The 24,768-nt window shown below is 46.4% G+C and overlaps 2 protein-coding genes across 2 annotated transcripts in view; both read left to right on the forward strand.

Annotated features, from left to right (window-relative positions):
• thsd1 (thrombospondin, type I, domain containing 1) overlaps positions 1 to 19,268 on the forward strand; it is a 51,307-nt gene extending 32,039 nt beyond the window's left edge. Inside the window, exons 7-11 of the mRNA XM_045690262.2 lie at positions 150 to 475; positions 1,539 to 1,700; positions 2,071 to 2,497; positions 6,562 to 7,123; positions 8,355 to 19,268. Coding sequence (XP_045546218.2) covers positions 150 to 475; positions 1,539 to 1,700; positions 2,071 to 2,497; positions 6,562 to 7,123; positions 8,355 to 9,134 — 2,257 coding nt within the window. The 3' untranslated portion in view covers positions 9,135 to 19,268. The remainder of the gene's footprint in view (positions 1 to 149; positions 476 to 1,538; positions 1,701 to 2,070; positions 2,498 to 6,561; positions 7,124 to 8,354) is intronic.
• The window catches only part of tpte (transmembrane phosphatase with tensin homology), a 137,875-nt gene that overhangs the window by 69,221 nt on the left and 43,886 nt on the right, over positions 1 to 24,768 (forward strand). The gene's annotated exons all lie outside the window — the stretch shown is intronic.

Consider the following 24,768-nt stretch of genomic DNA (forward strand, 5'->3'; position numbering starts at 1 on the left):
ACATGGCGCATGTTAGCCCTATGCTAACCTCACCGGGTGGCAGTGATTTACATCCAGGCACAACTTCTGCAGCCAGTTTAAAATTGTAGATGTCGTTTTTGTAAAGGATTCTCCTCCTCCTCCTCCTCCTCCTCCTCTTCCTCCTCCAGGTCAGGCTGCGAGGGAGCGGTATCTTTACGACTGGTGACCCCTCCCTGTGCTCTGATCAACGGCAAGGTCCTCTTATTCCGGGACGGAGATGTGGGGTCAGAGGGAAAGGGGGGCACAGGGGCGGGGGGAGGGGTGATGGGGGCGGAAGGCCTGCCCCCCTCCGTTCCACTGGCGTTTAATTGGCTGACACAGGGGGAGAACGAGACAGAATTCAACTGTTCGGTGTTTGACCCAGGAAGGAATAAATACTGCTTTAGATTCGTGCTCAACTTCAGCCGCTCCCAGAGTCCAGCACAGACCTGCCTGGTGGTAAACAGGAACACAGGTAGGAACACAACTTTACCCTGACCCAAGCATGACCCCTGACCCAAGCATGACCCCTGACCCAAGCATGACCCTACACCCCTAACCCTAACCCAACCATGACCCTACACCCCTAACCCTGACCCTACCATGACCGTACACCCCTAACCCTGACCGCAAACCCTAACTGCTATATTCTAGCCCTAACCTTAACCCTAACTCAACGCTAGCTTGGGAAGCATCAGAAAAAGCTTGACCAGCACTAGACAGCATCAGACCAGCATCAGACCAGCACTGACCAGCATCAGACCAGCATCAGACCAGCACTGACCAGCATCAGACCAGCACCAGACCAGCATCAGACCAGCACTGACCAGCATCAGACCAGCACTGACCAGCATCAGACCAGCACTGACCAGCACCAGACCAGCATCAGTCCAGCATCAAACCAACTTGGCCAACATCAGACCAGCACTGACCAGCATCAGACCAGCATCAGTCCAGCATCAAACCAACTTGGCCAACATCAGACCAGCTTGACCAGCATCAGACCAGCACTGACCAGCATCAGACCAGGATCAGACAAGCGCTTGACCAGCATCAGACCAGTGCTTGACCAGCATCAGACCAGCTTGACCAGCATCAGACCAGCTTGACCAGCATCAGACCAGTGCTTGACCAGCATCAGACCAGCTTGACCAGCATCAGACCAGCTTGACCAGCATCAGACCAGCACTGACCAGCATCAGACCAGCACTGACCAGCATCAGACCAGGATCAGACAAGAGCTTGACCAGCATCAGACCAGTGCTTGACCAGCATCAGACCAGCTTGACCAGCATCAGACCAGCACTGACCAGCATCAGACCAGCTTGACCAGCATCAGACCAGCACTGACCAGCATCAGACCAGCTTGACCAGCATCAGACCAGCTTGACTAGCATTTTTCAGCAGCTAGAGAGCTACTGTATGTGACATCTCTCTCTAGCTCGATCCCCCAAAATCTCTTGCCCTCTTCTCCCTCCTCTCTCTTTCGCCCCCCCCCCCCCCCCCCTCGCTCTCTCACCCCTCTCCTCTCTCCATAGAGTCATGGGGTGTGTGGCAGGCGTGGAGTGTGTGCAGTGTGAGCTGTGGAGAGGGGGTGAGGGAGCGAGTGCGAGAGTGTCTGCTGCCCTCCGGTGGTGGGAGTATGCAGTGCACCGGCATGGTCAAGGAACAGTCTCTCTGCTCACTGGAAGACTGTGCAGGTACGCTGTTCCTTTCTTAACATAATCTAATGTCAACTCTCTCTCTCTCTCCTTTCCACTCTGATTCTAGCATTTCCTCATATCTTCAGTCATGTAGTATCTCCCTCCTACTCTCTCTGCTTTTCTCTTTTATGCCCAGCAATGTCACTTCCTCTATCTGCGCAAGACGTGAAAATACGTCTTTTTAACAAACAAAATACATATTTTCATTGTCTTGTGCTCATAGGCTTATCCTCAATGATGTCATATTGATTTCCTCAATCATCTAACTTAACCTTGTTTCTCTTGTCCCCTCGTCTATTTCTCTTTCTTTCTACTTTCCCTCACCGCCTTCTCGCTTCCTCTCTTTCCATCTCTCTCTGTCTCCCAGTCCTCCCCGCTCCCTCTCCGTCCGCCCCGCCTCCTCCAGCCTCCTCCTCCTTTCTCGGTGGTAACCTGGTAGTCGTGGCCGGTATATCCCTGTGTCTGGCTGTCATCCTAGCTACCATCCTGGTCACCCTGTGGCGTAAACTCTGCCGGACGCCCCAGTGTAGCTCGGTCCGCCGCGGATCTATGCACTCACCTGGGGGACGTAAACTCTCTGACGAGGCCTCCATCTGTGGGAACAGCCTCCAGAGACCCAGCCTCTCCGACAGCCAGGGGAACCACGGGGGCACAGGGCCAGGGTTAGCCCAGAACGAAAGGCCTAACCTGGGGTGTAAACCTCTACCTCAGCCTCCTCCTCTAGTTATTCCCCTGGTTCAGGACCCAGATAGACTGTCTCCATCGGGACAGAAGGTGCTACCGCCAATCTTTGGGTAGGTAGAGTTTTTAAATTTTTTTATTTAATTTCACATCTATGTTTTTAATTTTAATATATGTTCACAAAATACAGTGTGCTCCACAACTACATTTTGACAGTCAAATCACTATTTGGACCAATCAGATTGCTTGGCTGGAACTAACCATCTCATAACTGATAATTGATGTATCGTCTGCGAAACATTTAAGGAAAAACGGGTATTTATATATATATATATATATATATATATATATATATATATATATATATATATATATATATATATATATATATATTAATTAATATTTTTTTAAAGGCTTTAGGACTTTTCTGAGTCAGAAGTACGGGGAATAACTGTAGTGTCCTAGCTGAAGTACGGGGAATAACTGTAGTGTCCTAGCTGAAGTACGGGGAATAACTGTAGTGTTCCAGCTGAAGTATGGGGAATAACTGTAGTGTCCTAGCTGAAGTACGGGGAATAACTGTAGTGTCCTAGCTGAAGTACGGGGAATAACTGTAGTGTTCCAGCTGAAGTATGGGGAATAACTGTAGTGTTCCAGCTGAAGTACGGGAATAACTGTAGTGTTCTAGCTGAAGTACGGGAATAACTGTAGTGTTCTAGCTGAAGTACGGGGAATAACTGTAGTGTTCCTAGCTGAAGTACGGGGAATAACTGTAGTGTTCTAGCTGAAGTACGGGGAATAACTGTAGTGTTCTAGCTGAAGTACGGGAATAACTGTAGTGTTCTAGCTGAAGTACGGGAATAACTGTAGTGTTCCAGCTGAAGTACGGGGAATAACTGTAGTGTTCCAGCTGAAGTACGGGGAATAACTGTAGTGTTCCAGCTGAAGTACGGGGAATAACTGTAGTGTTCTAGCTGAAGTACGGGGAATAACTGTAGTGTTCCAGCTGAAGTACGGGGAATAACTGTAGTGTTCTAGCTGAAGTACGGGGAATAACTGTAGTGTCCTAGCTGAAGTACGGGAATAACTGTAGTGTTAGATGCTGAAGTACGGGAATAACTGTAGTGTTCTAGCTGAAGTACGGGAATAACTGTAGTGTCCTAGCTGAAGTACGGGGAATAACTGTAGTGTTAGATGCTGAAGTACGGGGAATAACTGTAGTGTTCTAGCTGAAGTACGGGAATAACTGTAGTGTCCTAGCTGAAGTACGGGGAATAACTGTAGTGTTAGATGCTGAAGTATGGGGAATAACTCTAGGGTTAGATGCTGAAGTACGGGGAATAACTCTAGGGTTAGATGCTGAAGTACGGGGAATAACTGTAGGGTTCCAGCTGAAGTACGGGGAATAACTGTAGTGTTAGATGCTGAAGTACGGGGAATAACTGTAGTGTTCTAGCTGAAGTACGGGGAATAACTGTAGGGTTAGATGCTGAAGTACGGGGAATAACTGTAGTGTTCTAGCTGAAGTACGGGGAATAACTGTAGTGTTCTAGCTGAAGTATGGGGAATAACTCTAGGGTTAGATGCTGAAGTACGGGGAATAACTGTAGTGTTCTAGCTGAATTACAGGGAATAACTGTAGTGTCCCAGCTGAAGTACGGGGAATAACTGTAGTGTTCCAGTTGAAGTACGGGGAATAACTGTAGTGTTCCAGCTGAAGTACGGGGAATAACTGTAGTGTTCTAGCTGAAGTACGGGGAATAACTGTAGTGTTCCAGCTGAAGTACGGGGAATAACTGTAGTGTTCTAGCTGAAGTATGGGGAATAACTGTAGTGTTCTAGCTAAAGTATGGGGAATAACTGTAGTGTTCTAGCTGAAGTATAGGGAATAACTGTAACTGTAGTGTTCTAGCTGAAGTATGGGGAATAACTGTAGTGTTCCAGCTGAAGTACGGGGAATAACTGTAGTGTTCTAGCTGAAGTACGGGGAATAACTGTAGTGTTCCAGCTGAAGTACGGGGAATGACTGTAGTGTTCTAGCTGAAGTACGGGGAATAACTGTAGTGTCCTAGCTGAAGTACAGGAATAACTGTAGTGTTAGATGCTGAAGTACGGGGAATAACTGTAGTGTTCTAGCTGAAGTACGGGGAATAACTGTAGTGTCCTAGCTGAAGTACGGGGAATAACTGTAGTGTTAGATGCTGAAGTACGGGGAATAACTCTAGGGTTAGATGCTGAAGTACGGGGAATAACTCTAGGGTTAGATGCTGAAGTACGGGGAATAACTGTAGGGTTCCAGCTGAAGTACGGGGAATAACTGTAGTGTTAGATGCTGAAGTATGGGGAATAACTCTAGGGTTAGATGCTGAAGTACGGGGAATAACTCTAGGGTTAGATGCTGAAGTACGGGGAATAACTGTAGGGTTCCAGCTGAAGTACGGGGAATAACTGTAGTGTTAGATGCTGAAGTACGGGGAATAACTGTAGTGTTCTAGCTGAAGTACGGGGAATAACTGTAGGGTTAGATGCTGAAGTACGGGGAATAACTGTAGTGTTCTAGCTGAAGTACGGGGAATAACTGTAGTGTTCTAGCTGAAGTACGGGGAATAACTGTAGTGTCCCAGCTGAAGTACGGGGAATAACTGTAGTGTTCCAGCTGAAGTACGGGGAATAACTGTAGTGTTCTAGCTGAAGTACGGGGAATAACTGTAGTGTTCTAGCTGAAGTACGGGGAATAACTGTAGTGTTCCAGCTGAAGTACGGGGAATAACTGTAGTGTTCCAGCTGAAGTACGGGGAATAACTGTAGTGTTCCAGCTGAAGTACGGGGAATAACTGTAGTGTTCCAGCTGAAGTACGGGTAATAACTGTAGTGTTCTAGCTGAAGTATGGGGAATAACTGTAGTGTTCTAGCTGAAGTACGGGGAATAACTGTAGTGTTCCAGCTGAAGTACGGGGAATAACTGTAGTGTTCCAGCTGAAGTACGGGGAATAACTGTAGTGTTCCAGCTGAAGTACGGGGAATAACTGTAGTGTTCCAGCTGAAGTACGGGGAATAACTGTAGTGTTCCAGCTGAAGTACGGGTAATAACTGTAGTGTTCTAGCTGAAGTACGGGGAATAACTGTAGTGTTCTAGCTGAAGTACGGGGAATAACTGTAGTGTTCCAGCTGAAGTACGGGGAATAACTGTAGTGTTCCAGCTGAAGTACGGGGAATAACTGTAGTGTTCTAGTTGAAGTACGGGGAATAACTGTAGTGTTCCAGCTGAAGTACGGGGAATAACTGTAGTGTTCCAGCTGAAGTACGGGGAATAACTGTAGTGTTAGATGCTGACCACACCACTTGCGTTAAATGTGCGAATGTTGCAAAATAAATGTACACATACATGTTTTTCAAATAATTTCATCCAAACTGGGCACTCGTCAACAAGCATCTGCGAAGCCAGGCGCCCAAATTTTTTTTTTACACTTGACGTCCTTGGCGCACGCGCCCGGTCTAGTCAGCATGTTTGCTGAAACAAGCACACTAATGAACCTCTTCATTCTCTCGCTTGGATTCATCAACACATTTTAAAACTGCTGATCAATTGAATTTAACACCTTCTGACTATATGACTGCGGTATCGTCTGGTTCAGCAGCAGCTGAAGGGTTAACTATATGACTGTATTCTGTCCAGGTATCGTCTGGTTCAGCAGCAGCTGAAGGGTTAACTATATGACTGTATTCTGTCCAGGTATCGTCTGGTTCAGCAGCAGCTGAAGGGTTAACTATATGACTGTATTCTGTCCAGGTATCGTCTGGTTCAGCAGCAGCTGAAGGGTTAACTATATGACTGTATTCTCCAGGTATCGTCTGGTTCAGCAGCAGCTGAAGGGTTAACTATATGACTGTATTCTGTCCAGGTATCGTCTGGTTCAGCAGCAGCTGAAGGGTTAACTATATGACTGTATTCTCCAGGTATCGTCTGGTTCAGCAGCAGCTGAAGGGTTAACTATATGACTGTATTCTCCAGGTATCGTCTGGTTCAGCAGCAGCTGAAGGGTTAACTATATGACTGTATTCTCCAGGTATCGTCTGGTTCAGCAGCAGCTGAAGGGTTAACTATATGACTGTATTCTCCAGGTATCGTCTGGTTCAGCAGCAGCTGAAGGGTTAACTATATGACTGTATTCTCCAGGTATCGTCTGGCCCAGCAGCAGTTAAAAGAGATGAAGAAAAGAGGTTTGAGGGAAGCCACCCAGCTCTATCATGTCTCACAGAGCCCTGTCCACGACACTCTGCTGGAGGAATCCCCCACCGCCACAGCCACCCCTACCCAGCCAGGGTTCACCCTCCCTGGGCTCAGTCCCAACTCCAGCCCCCTGAACCTCCAGGAAGACGATTCTAATCTGAGCCGGTTTCGTATCACCGCCCCCTTCCCCGAGCCCAGGGTCCCACAGCGCAGCTCGGTTACTCTGCCAGACAGACTGAGCCCCAGGGTGGAGCTTGTCCTGGGGCCTCCCGTGGCCGGGTACATGAGAGAAGGTGGTGGCGGGAGCTCCGAACGACGAGACCGCACGGCGGACTGGGTGGAGATGGTGGAGAGGACTGGGTTAGGAGGGATGGGAGGAGGAGGCGTTCCCTCCAACTCGTACCAGAAAAACCCAAACTGCAGACGGACATCCAGCTTTCACGACACCAAGCCCCCACCTCCCCCAGCAGCCCCATGTCGCCCCCACAGGGAGAGGAGTCAGACCCAGGTAATAACCAATAACAACCAGGAAGGTAATAACCAATAACAACCAGGAAGGTAATAACCAATAACAACCAGGAAGGTAATAACCAGGAAGGTAATAACCAATAACAACCAGGAAGGTAATAACCAATAACAACCAGGAAGGTAATAACCAGGAAGGTAATAACCAATAACAACCAGGAAGGTAATAACCAATAACAACCAGGAAGGTAATAACCAATAACAACCAGGAAGGTAATAACCAATAACAACCAGGAAGGTAATAACCAATAACAACCAGGAAGGTAATAACCAATAACAACCAGGAAGGTAATAACCAGGAAGGTAATAACCAATAACAACCAGGAAGGTAATAACCAATAACAACCAGGAAGGTAATAACCAGGAAGGTAATAACCAATAACAACCAGGAAGGTAATAACCAATAACAACCAGGAAGGTAATAACCAATAACAACCAGGAAGGTAATAACCAGGAAGGTAATAACCAATAACAACCAGGAAGGTAATAACCAATAACAACCAGGAAGGTAATAACCAATAACAACCAGGAAGGTAATAACCAGGAAGGTAATAACCAATAACAACCAGGAAGGTAATAACCAATAACAACCAGGAAGGTAATAACCAATAACAACCAGGAAGGTAATAACCAATAACAACCAGGAAGGTAATAACCAATAATAACCAGGAAGGTAATAACCAATAACAACCAGGAAGGTAATAACCAATAATAACCAGGAAGGTAATAACCAATAATAACCAGGAAGGTAATAACCAATAACAACCAGGAAGGTAATAACCAATAATAACCAGGAAGGTAATAACCAATAATAACCAGGAAGGTAATAACCAATAACAACCAGGAAGGTAATAACCAATAACAACCAGGAAGGTAATAACCAATAACAACCAGGAAGGTAATAACCAGGAAGGTAATAACCAATAACAACCAGGAAGGTAATAACCAATAATAACCAGGAAGGTAATAACCAATAACAACCAGGAAGGTAATAACCAATAATAACCAGGAAGGTAATAACCAGGAAGGTAATAACCAATAACAACCAGGAAGGTAATAACCAATAATAACCTGGACCACAATGGAAATAAGTCAGTAGGCTTTGTGTTTTTATTCCTTGATAATATTTAATGTATATATTGTTGTACTCAAATGACAGTGTACATATGCACAATTAATGATTAATTCAGCCATTCATCTATTAATTCATTCAGGTGGGTCCCCGCACCAGGACCCTCCCCGAGGGAAGCTGTAGGACCCGAGGAACCTTGGGGAACCAGACCCAGAACCCAGCCTACCCCCCCTATCCCATCCCAGAGCAGAGCACCCCTGACTGGGCCAGGCCCAAACCGCGACCCCCTTGGCCTGGGGACGACAGGAGAAGACCCTGGGTGGAGACTGGATGTCCTCCGTGTTTCAGTAACAAACCAAAACACGCTGAAAACAACAACACTTACTTGATCTCTGACCCTAAACACACAGAGACCAACACTACAACGGCGGCCATGTTAGGATCTGAGCTGCTTAGCAACACTGAACTCACCCTGGAGAGGGAGAGGCGGAGGACTGGTGATAGAAGAGAAGGAGGTGAAGAGAGAGGAGAGAGAGGTGGGAATTCAGGTATAGGTGGACCAGGATTAGGACCAGGGGTGGGGTCTCGTGGCTGCCCTGCTTACCTCACCCCGGACCGGGCGGAGCGGGCAGAACATAACTGGAACCGTCGAGGCCCTTCCCCGATTCAGAGAAATATCCTGGCCAGGAAGCTGAGAGAGGCTCAGTCCTGCAACACCGCCTCCGACCAGCAGGGGCGCCATAACCAACAGCAGCAGAGGCAGCGCAGCTCCACATTTAGCGTGTCTGTCAGTGAACAAAGGAAAGGGAGGTGCAGGTCTCTTCCTCTGTCTGGAGACTCCACCTATGGACTGACTGAGGCAGAGCAATGCATGCTGGATCTAGATATGACCTCGCTATACCTGGGAGAGGATGAGTTCTGACCTGTACACACCTAGAGGGGAGGAGAGGGTTAACAGACAATGAAGAGAGGAAAGAAAAGCAGGGGTTGAGAGGAGGAGAGGAGGAGCTGTCTTGTTGTCTAGAAGGTGCCCAGGGGAGGAAGACAGGAGAAGAGGAAGACAGGAGAAGAGGAAGAGAGGAGAAGAGGAAGAGAGGAGAGCCTGTCTTGTTGCCTGGAAGGTGCCCAGAAGAAGAGGAGAGGAGAAAGTTGTAAAGACATGACTGAGCCTTGTTTTTTTGTTACTCTTTTACTGAAAATCCTTTGGTTAACGCTTGACACCAGCATCATAACGCGTTATGACACAGTTATAACCATGTCACAATGTCATAACAGCTGACATAACTTATAACTGATCATAATATGGTCATAACACTGTCATCAAATCAAACTGTATTTGTCACATATACCTTACCGTGAAATGCTTACTTACAAGCCCTTAGCCAACAATGCAGATAAGAAAAATAAGAGTGAAGAAAATATAGGGGGTACCGGTATCGAGTCAATGTGCGGGTGTACAGGTTAGTCGAGGTACTTTAAAGTACTACTTAAGTAGTTTTTTGGGGTATCTGTACTTTACTTTTTATATTTTACTTTGACTTCACTACATTCCTAAAAAAAAATTAAAAAGTACTTTTTATACCCAAAAAGTACTCGTTACATTTTGAATGCCTAGCAGGACAGGAAATTGGTCCAATTCACGCACTTATCAAGAGATCACGTGGTCATCCCTACTGCCTCTGATTTGGCGGACTCACTAAACACAAATGCATCTTTCGTAAATTATGTTGGAGTGTGCCCCTGGCTATCTGTGAATTTAAAAAAAGACAAGAAAATGGTGCCATCTACTTTCCTTAATATAAGGAATTTGAAAAGATTTTTACTTTTGCATACTTAAGTAAATTTGAGCAATTACATTTACTTTTGATACTCAAGTATATTTACAACCAAATACTTTTGGACTTTTACTCAAGTAGTATTTTACTGGGTGACTTTCAATTTTACTTGAGTAACTTTCTATTAAGGTATGTATGACAATTGGTTACTTTTTCCACCAATGTGTACATGTAGGTAAAGTGACTATGCATAGATAATAAACAGCGAGTAGCAGCAGTGTAAAAAAAGGGTGGGTTAATGCAAATAGTCTGGGTGGCCATTTTGATTAGCTGTTCAGGAGTCTTATGGCTTGGGGGAAGAAGCTGTTAAGAAGCCTTTTGGACCTAGACTTGGTGCTCCGGTACCGCTTGCCGTGCGGTAGCAGAGAGAACAATCTATGACTAAGGTGGCTGGAGTCTTTGGCAATTTTTAGGGCCTTCCTCTAACACCGCCTGGTATAGAGGTCCTGGATGGCAGGAAGCTTGGCCCCAGTGATGTACTGGGCCGCACGCACTACCCTCTGTAGTGCTTTGCGATCGGAGGTTGAGCAGTTGCCATGAATGTTTCATGTGTTTCTACCTGTCCCCAAATTAATATAGTTGGTTCAGAGTTTGTTTTGTTATTTCAACTTGAGTGTCCTGATGGCGTCTGGTGCTGATGGACAAAATCAACATGCGCGTGATGGCGCACACGGTGATGCACCAGTCAGGATGCTCTCGATGGTGCAGCTATGGAACCTTTTGAGAATCTGAGGACCCATGACAAATCTTTTCAGTCTCCTGAGGGGGAATAGGTTTTGTTGTGCCCTCTTCACGACTGTCTTGGTGTGTTTGGACCATACTAGTTTGTTGGTGATGTGGACGCCAAGGAACTTAAAGCTCTCAACCTGCTTCACTAACAGCACCTTCGATGAGAATGGGGGCGTGTTCGGTCCTCCTTTTCCTGTAGTCCACAATCATCTCCTTTGTCTTGATCATGTTGAGGGAGAGGTTGTTGTCCTGGTACCACACTGGTCAGGTCTCTGACCTCCTCCCTATAGGCCGTCTCATCGTTGTCGGTGATCAGGCCTACCACTGTTGTGTCGTCAGCAAACTTAACAATGGTGCTGGAGTTGTGCCTGGCGGTGCAGTCATGAGTGAACAGGGAGTACAGGAGGGGACTGAGCATGCACCCCTGAGGGGCCTCCATGTTGAGGATCAGCGAAGCAGACGTGTTGTTGCCTACCCTTACCACCTGGGGGCGGCCCTTCAGGAAGTCCAGGATCCAGTTGCAGATGGAGGTGTTCAGTCCCAGGGTCCTTAGCTTAGTGATGAGATTTGAGGGCACAATGGTGCTGAACGCTGAGCTGTAGTCAATGAATAGCATTCTCACGTAGGTGTTCCTTTTGTCCAGGTGGTAGAGGGCAGTGTGGAGTGCAATCGAGACTGCATCATCTGTGGATCTGTTTGGGCGGTATGCAAATTGGAGTGGATCTAGGGATTCTGGGATGATGATGTTGATGTGAGCCATGACCAGGCTTTCAATGCAATTCATGGCTTCAGGGCTGAGTGCTACGGGTTGGTAAACATTTAGGCAGGTTACCTTAGTGTTCTTGGGCACAGGGACTATGGTGGTCTGCTTTAAACATGTAGGTATTATAGACTCAGTTGGTCAGCGCATGCTCTGAGTACACGTCCTGGTAATCCTGCGGTCTTGTGAATGTTGACCTGTTTAAATGTCCTAAATCACATCGGCTACGGAGAGCGTGATCACACGCTCGTTCGGAATAGCTGGTGCTCTCATGCATGCTTCAGTTTTGCTTGCCTTGAAGCGCACATAGAAGTCATTTAGCTCATTTGGTAAGCTTGTGTCACTGGGCAGCTCGCGGCTGGGCTTCCATTTGTAGTCCGTAATAGTTTGTAAGCCCTGCCACATCCAACAAGTGTCAGAGCCAGTGTAGTATGATTCAGTCTTAGTCCTGTATTGATTTTTTTGCCTGTTTGATGGTTTGTCGGAGGGCAAAGCAGGATTTCTTATAAGCGCCCGGATTAGAGTCCCGCTCCTTCAAAGCCGCAGCTCTACCCTTTATCTCAGTGTGGATGTTGCCTGTAATCCATGGCTTCTGGTTGGGGTATGTACGTACGGTCACTGTGGGGACGATGTCATCAATGCACTTATTGATGAAGCCGGTGACTGATGTGGTGTACTCCTCAATGCCGTCGGATGAATCCCGGAACATATTCCAGTCTGTGCAGCAAAACAGTCCTGTAGTTTAGCATCTGCATCATCTGATCACTTCTGTATTGAGCGAGTCACTGGTGCTTCCTGTTTGACTTTTTGCTTATAAACAGGAATCAGGTGGATAGAATTATGGTCAGATTTGCCAAATGGAGGGCGAGGGAGAGCTTTGTATGCATCTCTGTGAGTAAAGGTGGTCTAGAGTTTTTTTTTTTTTTTTATCCTCTGGTTGCACATGTGACATGCTGGTAGAAATGAGGTGAAGCGGATTTAAGTTTCCTTGCATTAAAGTCCCCGGCCACTAGGAGCGCCGCTTCTGGATGAGCATTTTCTTGTTTTCTTATGGCCTTATAGAGTTGGTTGAGTCTGGTCTTAGTGCCAGCATCGGTTTGTGGTGGTAAATAGACAGCTACGAAAAATATAGATGAAAACTCTCTTGGTAAATAGTGTGGTCTACAGCTTATCATGAGGTACTCTACCTCAGGTGAGCAAAATCTCAAGACTTCCTTAATATTTGATTTTGTGCACCAGCTCTTATGGACAAATAGACACAGACCCTTTGTCTTACTAGAGGCTGCAGTTTGTTATCCCCATGTCGTCGTTCAGCCACGACTCAGTGAAACATAAGATATTACAGTTTTTAATGTCTGGTTGGTAGGATAGTCTCGAACGGAGCTCATCCAGTTTATTCTTCAATGATTCCACGTTGGTTGGTTACCCACTCGCCAACAAATTCTCACAAGGCTCCCGGATCTGCGTCCCCTGTATCGGCGAAGGATGGGGATTTGGGCCTGGTCCTGTATCGGCAGTAAATCCTTTGCGTCACACCTGTTATTTTATGGCTGGTTATGACACCTACATAAGTGTCAAAACCCACATTTATTCAAATTAGTTTTGTTTGAAAGTTTGTTTCTTAAAATCCTTTGTTGCAATGAATAATTTTTTTTAATCATATTTTAAATACTTGCAGAAACTTGCAGAAAATACAATTTATGACATTGTGATGAACCATTACGACCATCCGCTTGGACTAAGAAAATACACTTTCTACAACGGGTTGGTCAAAACAAGCATTTTTATTGGTTGAGACGCGTTCTAAGCCATACCTGTTTAGCACAGGTAAGCATATGACGCAGAAATGGGCATCTTGTTTTCTGTTCCATCTGACAAATCCCTGTATATCCACTGTCCCATCAGCCAATTGATTAAATTCATTATCTCCCCTTGTTTCTAGCCTACATTTCGTTTGCAACAACGGGGGTTTGTAAAACCTTTGCTGTCTGTCTCTAAACAATAAAAAAAAAAAATATATCTTTTGAAATTCGATCTCCACTGTCCTATTGAGAATTAACTTGTCTGGACAAGACAAAAAAAAAAAATTCTCAGCCAGTAAAAATCATGAATCAGCATAATTTTTATGGATATACTCTATACAAACGACATGAAATGCAGCTAGTTTGCTGTCTTACCAGCTTCAGTTTGAAGCGATTTGTGTTAGCTGTGAAGTTGGCTAGCTAGCAAGCAAGGGATAAGAGCTGGCAACGGAACATTTAGAATGAACGACTGGGTCGCGTCCATAGATACAGAACAAAAAGAATAACGACTGGGTCGCGTCCATAGATACAGAACAAAGACTAACGACTGGGTCGCGTCCATAGATACAGAACAAAGACTAACGACTGGGTCGCGTCCATAGATACAGAATAAAGACTGAACGACTGGGTCGCGTCCATAGATACAGAACATAAAGACTAACGACTGGGTCGCGTCCATAGATACAGAACAAAGACTAACGACTGGGTCGCGTCCATAGATACAGAATAAAGACTGAACGACTGGGTCGCGTCCATAGATACAGAACATAAAGACTAACGACTGGGTCGCGTCCATAGATACAGAACAAAGACTAACGACTGGGTCGCGACCATAGATACAGAACAAAAAGAATAACGACTGGGTCGCGTCCATAGATACAGAACAAAGACTGAACGACTGGGTCGCGTCCATAGATACAGAACAAAGACTAACGACTGGGTCTCGTCCATAGATACAGAACAAAAAGAATAACGACTGGGTCGCGTCCATAGATACAGAACAAAGACTGAACGACTGGGTCGCGTCCATAGATACAGAACATAAAGACTAACGACTGGGTCGCGTCCATAGATACAGAACAAAGACTAACGACTGGGTCGCGACCATAGATACAGAACAAAAAGAATAACGACTGGGTCGCGTCCATAGATACAGAACAAAGACTGAACGACTGGGTCGCGTCCATAGATACAGAACAAAAAGACTAACGACTGGGTCGCGTCCATAGATACAGAACAAAAAGACTAACGACTGGGTCGCGTCCATAGATACAGAACAAAGACTAACGACTGGGTCTCGTCCATAGATACAGAACAAAAAGAATAACGACTGGGTCGCGTCCATAGATACAGAACAAAGACTAACGACTGGGTCGCGTCCATAGATACAGAACAAAGACTAACGACTGGGTCGCGTCCATAGATACAGAATAAAGACTAACGACTGGGTCGCGTCCATAGATACAGAATAAAGACTAACGACTGGGTCGCGTCCATAGATACAGAACAAAGACTAACGACTGGGTCGCGACCATAGATACAGAACAAAAAGAATAACGACTGGGTCGCGTCCATAGATACAGAACAAAAAGACTGAACGACTGGGTCGCGTCCATAGATACAGAACAAAGACTAACGACTGGGTCGCGTCCATAGATACAGAACAAAGACTGAACGACTGGGTCGCGTCCATAGATACAGAACAAAAAGACTGAACGACTGGGTCGCGTCCATAGATACAGAACAAAAAGACTAACGACTGGGTCGCGTCCATAGATACAGAACAAAAAGAATAACGACTGGGTCGCGTCCATAGATACAGAACAAAAAGACTGAACGACTGGGTCGCGTCCATAGATACAGAACAAAGACTAACGACTGGGTCGCGTCCATAGATACAGAACAAAAAGAATAACGACTGGGTCGCGTCCATAGATACAGAACAAAGACTAACGACTGGGTCGCGTCCATAGATACAGAACAAAGACTAACGACTGGGTCTCGTCCATAGATACAGAACAAAGACTAACGACTGGGTCGCGTCCATAGATACAGAATAAAGACTGAACGACTGGGTCGCGTCCATAGATACAGAACAAAGACTAACGACTGGGTCCATAGATACAGAACAAAGACTAACGACTGGGTCGCGTCTCAACCTAACATAGAGCAACCGTAGATGTGTCGGGACTATGACTAAATTCATCAAAGTAATGTGTTTTATTTAACTGGTAATCCTTTGTAGGAAAGCTATTGTACACTCCAGGGTGTGCAAAACAACTTTTTTAGCACCGCTGTGCTGATCTACGGTACTCAGCTCCGTCTCGTACCTATGACGGCAGCACAGCCGTTCTGTCTTGTACCTATGACGGCAGCACAGCTGTGCTAAAAAAACTATTTACAACACAGTACAATTGCTTTGTTATGCCAAGAAGCATTATGACCACCATAATCATATAAGCCAGATAGGCCTATCACATACATGTCCTTATATCATTCATCAGTCACATAGAGGGAGTCTTGTCCTGCTCCTACATTCATCAGTCACATAGAGGGAGTCTTGTCCTGCTCCTACATTCATCAGTCACATAGAGGGAGTCTTGTCCTGTTCCTACATTCATCAGTCACATAGAGGGAGTCTTGTCCTGCTGCTACAGTCATCAGTCACATAGAGGGAGTCTTGTCCTGCTCCTACAGTCATCAGTCACATAGAGGGAGTCTTGTCCTGCTACTGAAATCTGTTCCTACAGTCATCAGTCACATAGAGGGAGTCTTGTCCTGCTCCTACATTCATCCCAGTCATCAACAACAGAGCACTGGGGTAGGTGCCTGTCTGACATCAATGTGTGAGCAAATATACAATGATAATTTAATATGGTTCATTTCAGAACATGTTATATAACATAAACATACTGTTGACATGTGTAATGGAATGTTTTGCCTCGTGTGGTAGGTTTTGTGGGCTTTGACACTTATGTAGGTGTCGTAACCAGCCATAAAACAACTACTGTTGTGGGGTTTTGACACTTATGACACTTATGTAGGTGTCATAACCAGCCATGAAACAATGCAATGTGTGTCATGACAAGTTATGAGCGGCAGGTTGGGCCGGTAACCGAAAGGTTGCTAGATGGAATCCCCCCCCGAGCTGACAAGGTAAAAATCTGTCGTTCTGCCCCTGAGAACAAGGCACTGTTCATAGGCCGTCATTGTAAATAATAATTTGTTCTTAACTGACTTGCCTGGTTAAATAAATAAAAAATAAAAAAATGTAATCTTTTATGACATACGTATGATGATGATGCTGGGTGTAAAATGTCACCACCATTTGGATATCAGAGCGATGATGTCAGTCACACCAGATTGTCTTTGTCCGTCTGTCTGTAACACTGAGCTTCTCAAAGACATTCATTCCTACAGGACTGCTACAATTTTGTACAAATAATATTACCTTTCCTGTTACCGTCCTTCTTCTGTGACACTGTGAGCTTCTCAGATTTATGCAATTTTTGGGGGGTTTTAAATGATAAGAACTGTTACCACATGACATGATGGACACATGTTAGAATGTTACCAAATACTGTTACATGTTCTGCCAAAGGTCAATCAAAGCTGTTCTCTTTTTCAGCCCCTACTGTCTGTTTCTGTTTCATCCTGTCTGTTTCATCCTGTCTGTTTTATCCTGTCTGTTTCTGTTTCATCCTGTCAGAGCCATCCTGTCTGTTACATCCTGTCTGTTTCTGTTCCATCCTGTCTGTTTCTGTTTCATCCTGTCTGTTTCATCCTGTCTGTTACATCCTGTCTGTTTCTGTTTCATCCTGTCTGTTTCTGTTCCATCCTGTCTGTTTCATCCTGTCTGTTACATCCTGTCTGTTTCTGTTTCATCCTGTCTGTTTCTGTTGCATCCTGTCTGTTTCATCCTGTCTGTTCCATCCTGTCTGTTACATCCTGTCTGTTTCTGTTTCATCCTGTCTGTTTCTTTTCTATCCTGTCTGTTTTATCCTGTCTGTTTCATCCTGTCTGTTTCATCCTGTCTGTTTCTGTTCCATCCTGTCTGTTCCATCCTGTCTGTTTCATCCTGTCTGTTTCATCCTGTCTGTTTCTGTTTCATCCTGTCAGTTCCATCCTGTCTGTTTTAGTTTTATCCTGTCTGTTCCATCCTGTCTGTTTCATCCTGTCTGTTACATCCTGTCTGTTTCTGTTTCATCCTGTCTGTTTTAGTTTCATCCTGTCTGTTCCATCCTGTCTGTTCCATCCTGTCTGTTTCATCCTGTCTGTTTCTGTTTCATCCTGTCAGTTCCATCCTGTCTGTTTTAGTTTTATCCTGTCTGTTCCATCCTGTCTGTTTCATCCTGTCTGTTTCATCCTGTCTGTTTCATCCTGTCTGTTCCATCCTGTCTGTTTCATCCTGTCTGTTTCTGTTCCATCCTGTCTGTTTCATCCTGTCTGTTCCATCCTGTCTGTTTCATCCTGTCTGTTTCTGTTCCATCCTGTCTGTTTCATCCTGTCTGTTTCATCCTGTCTGTTCCATCCTGTCTGTTACATCCTGTCTGTTTCTGTTCCATCCTGTCTGTTTCATCCTGTCTGTTTCATCCTGTCTGTTTCATCCTGTCTGTTTCTGTTACATCCTGTCTGTTTCTGTTCTATCCTGTCTGTTTCATCCTGTCTGTTTCATCCTGTCTGTTTCATCCTGTCTGTTTCTGTTCCATCCTGTCTGTTTCATCCTGTCTGTTTCATCCTGTCTGTTACATCCTGTCTGTTTCTGTTCCATCCTGTCTGTTTCATCCTGTCTGTTTCATCCTGTCTGTTTCTGTTACATCCTGTCTGTTTCTGTTCTATCCTGTCTGTTTCATCCTGTCTGTTTCATCCTGTCTGTTTCATCCTGTCTGTTTCATCCTGTCTGTTTCTGTTTCATCCTGTCAGTTACATCCTGTCTGTTTCATCCTGTCTGTTTCCGTTTCATCCTGTCTGTTTGTTTCATCCTGTCTGTTTCAAGGGATGCCAACATATATCACTACTGTCCTACACTGTGGAGTGTGTCCTGTCTACTATTAGATGTATTACATTTGATTGATGTGTTTGTATTGTCTCATTAGTGTTATGAGAGATTGATGTGTGTTGTATTGCTCATTAGTGTTATGAGAGATTGATGTGTTTGTATTGCTCATTAGTGTTATGAGAGATTGATGTGTTTGTATTGCTCATTAGTGTTATGAGAGATTGATGTGTTTGTATTGTCTCATTAGTGTTATGAGAGATTGATGTGTTTGTATTGCTCATTAGTGTTATGAGAGATTGATGTGTTTGTATTGCTCATTAGTGTTATGAGAGATTGATGTGTTTGTATTGCTCATTAGTGTTATGAGAGATTGATGTGTTTGTTGCTCATTAGTGTTATGAGAGATTGATGTGTTTGTATTGCTCATTAGTGTTATGAGAGATTGATGTGTTTGTTGCTCATTAGTGTTATGAGAGATTGATGTGTTTGTATTGTCTCATTAGTGTTATGAGAGATTGATGTGTTTGTATTGCTCATTAGTGTTATGAGAGATTGATGTGTTTGTATTGCTCATTAGTGTTATGAGAGATTGATGTGTTTGTATTGCTCATTAGTGTAATGAGAGATTGATGTGTATTCTAAGCTTTTACCCAAAGAACTTTCACTTCACACCTTTTTACAAGCTGGAGGCTTGCGTTTTCATATTTTATAAGTGTTTTTTCTACGTATTGCTTCATTTGCTTTTGTATACAACACAGACCTGTACTACTATGTAGAATACTGTTTCTACGACAGTATTAGTGTTTTTGTGATTTAATTACAATTCAGGATGATCAACTATAAACATCAGGGAGTCGTGTTTAGTTTAGAAGTCTGGTTTATTATTGTATAAATAACATTTTAATTCGTATGATAAACGTCTGAACTACCATTCCCTTGCTGTGAGCTTAATGTGTCAACTATACCGTGAAACTGGAAAGAAATTAAAGTGTTTTTAACTTTCAATATATTTACAAAGAACTGGACAAAAGAATGGGGGAAAACAACCACTAGATTGTAACTTTACATAGTAAAGTCAAGTTGAGGGGCTTGCTGTTGTTCTTAAATGTTTTTGTGGTCGTGGAAGAAATGTTCTGATTTTTAGATTTGAATGGTAGAAATAAAAATAAAAAAATTGTGGAATAATTTTCATACTCTTAAGTGTTTGTCTAACCTGTTGGGGAAAGTGGTCAAAATGGCAGTTTTCAAAAAGTCTGGAAGAAAAGCAGTTGGTTCGGTTCCTCAAAACGTCCTTCTTGATTCGGTAAAAGTTATTCTTTGTTGTGATTTTGAGATTTTAGTAGCAGAGAAGGAGAGGAGGATTTCATCCCCTCTAACACGTCTAACCTGTTGGGGAAAGTGGACCAAGCTTATTTGTGTCAGCCACAAGGCCTGAAAAGTTGACACTCAGACTGACAGTTGACTCATTTGGTAACAGTTGACAATAGCCACAGAAAGAGTGGAGCCCCTCTCAATATTAGGCTGCATTACATTGAATGGAAAACCAAAATAATCCAATATTTGTATATAACGTGAAGCTTATTAAAACATCAAAAAGACATATCAGCTTACCTTAATTTATAAAGACAGATATAGCAGCCTACCTTAATTTATAAAGACAGATAAAGCAGCCTACCTTAATTTATAAAGACAGATAAAGCAGCCTACCTTAATTTATAAAGACAGATAAAGCAGCCTACCTTAATTTATAAAGACAGATAAAGCAGCCTACCTTAATTTATAAAGACAGATATAGCAGCCTACCTTAATTTATAAAGACAGATAAAGCAGCCTACCTTAATTTATAAAGACGGATAAAGCAGCCTACCTTAATTTCACCAGTGTTTCGTCCGTTGCGAGTCAAGGAAGGTCTGTGGTCAGTGTATTTCCGATATCATGCCTTGTTTTATCAGTGTGATCCAGTCAACCCGGCTCTGCGTGGTCGGTCCCCTGAAATCCCAAACGTAAGATCAGTTTGTCTTGTTTCCCCGCCCCCCCCCCCCTGGTGGTCAAGGTAGGGAGTTGTGGTATGGATGAGCTGATCCTGGATCTGTGCCTCTCTGCCTACCACCTGTGTCTATGATCCCTCCTCAGTGGATGGATGCATGGCCATTGTCCCAAATGGCAGCCTATTCCCCATGCAGTGCACTACATTTGACCAAGGGCCCATAGTGCACTATACAGGGAACAGATGCACCATTCTTTGCCTCTCTTCTTGCTGGTCCCGGGAAGAAGAAGAAAAGATGTATCTGCAACACTGTACATCATTGGATTCCTACATCTGAAATGGCATGTGTTGTTTTTAGATAATCACAAAACGTACCTGATGGGTTAACTTAAAGTTGAATTTGTTCCCCATGAAGAGTTGGCGCAGTGCAATTAATTCCAGATGTTTCTCAGAAGCCTTACCATTTGCAACAGGACATTTTTTTGTGAAAGATTGGCGCACAAAGTTATTGGCATATTCATTGTATTAAAGTGAATATAAGTTTTGTACATGAAGTAGAATAAAACAAGCCTATTTATTTGGACTGGGCAGCAGACAGTGCAGTGAGAGGCATAGCCACTGGAATACATTTCTGCTAATACAGGACTATTAAAAAGGCCCAGTGCACTCGTTTTCAGGGTGTGCTGCAACACCCTCAGCACACCAACCTGTTATGGAAAGGGGGGACTACAGCAGGAGAGAGGATTATTGCAGACTGAACTCTGTTCACTCAAAAGCACTGCAGAATTCTATTTTTAATCCACGTTTCTCCAAACGTCAAATTTTGAAGTTAATAGTTAGGGTTACAGTTTTTTTTTTTGCTATCGCTTACATTCCTGTTGCGGGGATTTGGCTCGTTGTGTCAATGTAACACACAAGCTAAATAAGACAACACTCAGGGATAAACATCTCACTTCTGTCAAAATTAAACTCTGCAATCAAAACTTCACAATCCTTTTTCAAAATGTAATTTCTTGCAACAAAAATGACACACGCAGCATTTGAATTACTCTTTCAAAGCAGCATCACACTGATAAAACAAGGCATGATATCGGAAATACACTGACCACAGACCTTCCTTGACTCAACAACGGACGAAACACTGGTGAAATTAAGGTAGGCTGCTTTATCTGTCTTTATAAATTAAGGTAGACTGCTTTATCTGTCTTTATAAATTAAGGTAGGCTGCTTTATACACAATACTGACCGCTTTAGTACATTGTATACCTTTTTAATTGTGTCATACAAGCTTCTGTGAAAGATTGTTCCTGTACATCTACTCAGACCGGGGCGGCAGGTAGCCTAGTGGTTAGAGTGGAGGGGCGGCAGGTAGCCTAGTGGTTACAGTGGAGGGGCGGCAGGTAGCCTAGTGGTTAGAGTGGAGGGGGGGCAGGTAGCCTAGTGGTTAGAGTGGAGGGGCGGCAGGTAGCCTAGTGGTTAGAGTGGAGAGGCGGCAGGTAGCCTTGTGGTTAGAGAGGAGGGGAGGCAGGTAGCCTAGTGGTTAGAGTGGAGGGGCGGCAGGTAGCCTAGTGGTTAGAGTGGAGGGGGCCGCAGGTAGCCTAGTGGTTAGAGTGGAGGGGCGGCAGGTAGCCTAGTGGTTAGAGTGGAGGGGAGGCAGGTAGCCTAGTGGTTAGAGTGGAGGGGAGGCAGGTAGCCTAGTGGTTAGAGTGGAGGGGCGGCAGGTAGCCTAGTGGTTAGAGTGGAGGGGAGGCAGGTAGCCTAGTGGTTAGAGTGGAGTGGAGGGGCGGCAGGTAGCCTAGTGGTTAGAGTGGAGGGGCGGCAGGTAGCCTAGTGGTTAGAGTGGAGGGGCGGCAGGTAGCCTAGTGGTTAGAGTGGAGGGGCGGCAGGTAGCCTAGTGGTTAGAGTGGAGGGGCGGCAGGTAGCCTAGTGGTTAGAGTGGAGGGGGCGGCAGGTAGCCTAGTGGTTAGAGTGGAGGGGCGGCAGGTAGCCTAGTGGTTAGAGTGGAGGGGCGGCAGGTAGCCTAGTGGTTAGAGTGGAGGGACGGCAGGTAGCCTAGTGGTTAGAGTGGAGGGGCGGCAGGTAGCCTTGTGGTTAGAGAGGAGGGGAGGCAGGTAGCCTAGTGGTTAGAGTGGAGGGGCGGCAGGTAGCCTAGTGGTTAGAGTGGAGGGGGCCGCAGGTAGCCTAGTGGTTAGAGTGGAGGGGCGGCAGGTAGCCTAGTGGTTAGAGTGGAGGGGAGGCAGGTAGCCTAGTGGTTAGAGTGGAGGGGAGGCAGGTAGCCTAGTGGTTAGAGTGGAGGGGCGGCAGGTAGCCTAGTGGTTAGAGTGGAGGGGAGGCAGGTAGCCTAGTGGTTAGAGTGGAGTGGAGGGGTGGCAGGTAGCCTAGTGGTTAGAGTGGAGGGGCGGCAGGTAGCCTAGTGGTTAGAGTGGAGGGGCGGCAGGTAGCCTAGTGGTTAGAGTGGAGGGGCGGCAGGTAGCCTAGTGGTTAGAGTGGAGGGGCAGCAGGTAGCCTAGTGGTTAGAGTGGAGGGGCGGCAGGTAGCCTAGTGGTTAGAGTGGAGGGGCGGCAGGTAGCCTAGTGGTTAGAGTGGAGGGGAGGCAGGTAGCCTAGTGGTTAGAGTGGAGGGGAGGCAGGTAGCCTAGTGGTTAGAGTGGAGGGGCGGCAGGTAGCCTAGTGGTTAGAGTGGAGGGGTGGCAGGTAGCCTAGTGGTTAGAGTGGAGGGGCGGCAGGTAGCCTAGTGGTTAGAGTGGAGGGGAGGCAGGTAGCCTAGTGGTTAGAGTGGAGGGGAGGCAGGTAGCCTAGTGGTTAGAGAGGAGGGGCGGCAGGTAGCCTAGTGGTTAGAGCGGAGGGGAGGCAGGTAGCCTAGTGGTTAGAGCGGAGGGGAGGCGGGTAGCCTAGTGGTTAGAGTGGAGGGGCGGCGGGTAGCCTAGTGGTTAGAGTGGAGGGGCGGCGGGTAGCCTAGTGGTTAGAGAGGAGGGGGGCGGCGGGTAGCCTAGTGGTTAGAGCGGAGGGGCGGCAGGTAGCCTAGTGGTTAGAGCGGAGGGGCGGCAGGTAGCCTAGTGGTTAGAGCGGAGGGGCGGCAGGTAGCCTAGTGGTTAGAGCGGAGGGGCGGCAGGTAGCCTAGTGGTTAGAGCGGAGGGGCGGCAGGTAGCCTAGTGGTTAGAGCGGAGGGGCGGCAGGTAGCCTAGTGGTTAGAGTGGAGGGGCGGCAGGTAGCCTAGTGGTTAGAGTGGAGGGGCGGCAGGTAGCCTAGTGGTTAGAGTGGAGGGGGGCGGCAGGTAGCCTAGTGGTTAGAGTGGAGGGGCGGCAGGTAGCCTAGTGGTTAGAGTGGAGGGGGGCGGCAGGTAGCCTAGTGGTTAGAGTGGAGGGGCGGCAGGTAGCCTAGTGGTTAGAGTGGAGGGGCGGCAGGTAGCCTAGTGGTTAGAGTGGAGGGGCGGCAGGTAGCCTAGTGGTTAGAGTGGAGGGGCGGCAGGTAGCCTAGTGGTTAGAGTGGAGGGGCGGCAGGTAGCCTAGTGGTTAGAGTGGAGGGGCGGCAGGTAGCCTAGTGGTTAGAGTGGAGGGGAGGCAGGTAGCCTAGTGGTTAGAGTGGAGGGGAGGCAGGTAGCCTAGTGGTTAGAGTGGAGGGGAGGCAGGTAGCCTAGTGGTTAGAGTGGAGGGGCGGCAGGTAGCCTAGTGGTTAGAGTGGAGGGGGGCGGCAGGTAGCCTAGTGGTTAGAGTGGAGGGGCGGCAGGTAGCCTAGTGGTTAGAGTGGAGGGGCGGCAGGTAGCCTAGTGGTTAGAGTGGAGGGGCGGCAGGTAGCCTAGTGGTTAGAGTGGAGGGGCGGCAGGTAGCCTAGTGGTTAGAGTGGAGGGGCGGCAGGTAGCCTAGTGGTTAGAGTGGAGGGGAGGCAGGTAGCCTAGTGGTTGGAGTGGAGGGGAGGCAGGTAGCCTAGTGGTTAGAGTGGAGGGGCGGCAGGTAGCCTAGTGGTTAGAGTGTAGGGGGGGCAGGTAGCCTAGTGGTTAGAGTGGAGGGGCGGCAGGTAGCCTAGTGGTTAGAGTGGAGGGGAGGCAGGTAGCCTAGTGGTTAGAGTGGAGGGGAGGCAGGTAGCCTAGTGGTTAGAGTGGAGGGGGGCGGCAGGTAGCCTAGTGGTTAGAGCGGAGGGGCGGCAGGTAGCCTAGTGGTTAGAGTGGAGGGGGGCGGCAGGTAGCCTAGTGGTTAGAGTGGAGGGGCGGCAGGTAGCCTAGTGGTTAGAGTGGAGGGGCGGCAGGTAGCCTAGTGGTTAGAGTGGAGGGGCGGCAGGTAGCCTAGTGGTTAGAGTGGAGGGGGGCGGCAGGTAGCCTAGTGGTTAGAGTGGAGGGGCGGCAGGTAGCCTAGTGGTTAGAGTGGAGGGGCGGCAGGTAGCCTAGTGGTTAGAGTGGAGGGGCGGCAGGTAGCCTAGTGGTTAGAGTGGAGGGGCGGCAGGTAGCCTAG

This window comes from Salmo salar, chromosome 11, assembly GCF_965601325.2.
Source record: "Salmo salar chromosome 11, fSalSal1, whole genome shotgun sequence".
Classification (NCBI taxonomy): domain Eukaryota; kingdom Metazoa; phylum Chordata; class Actinopteri; order Salmoniformes; family Salmonidae; genus Salmo; species Salmo salar.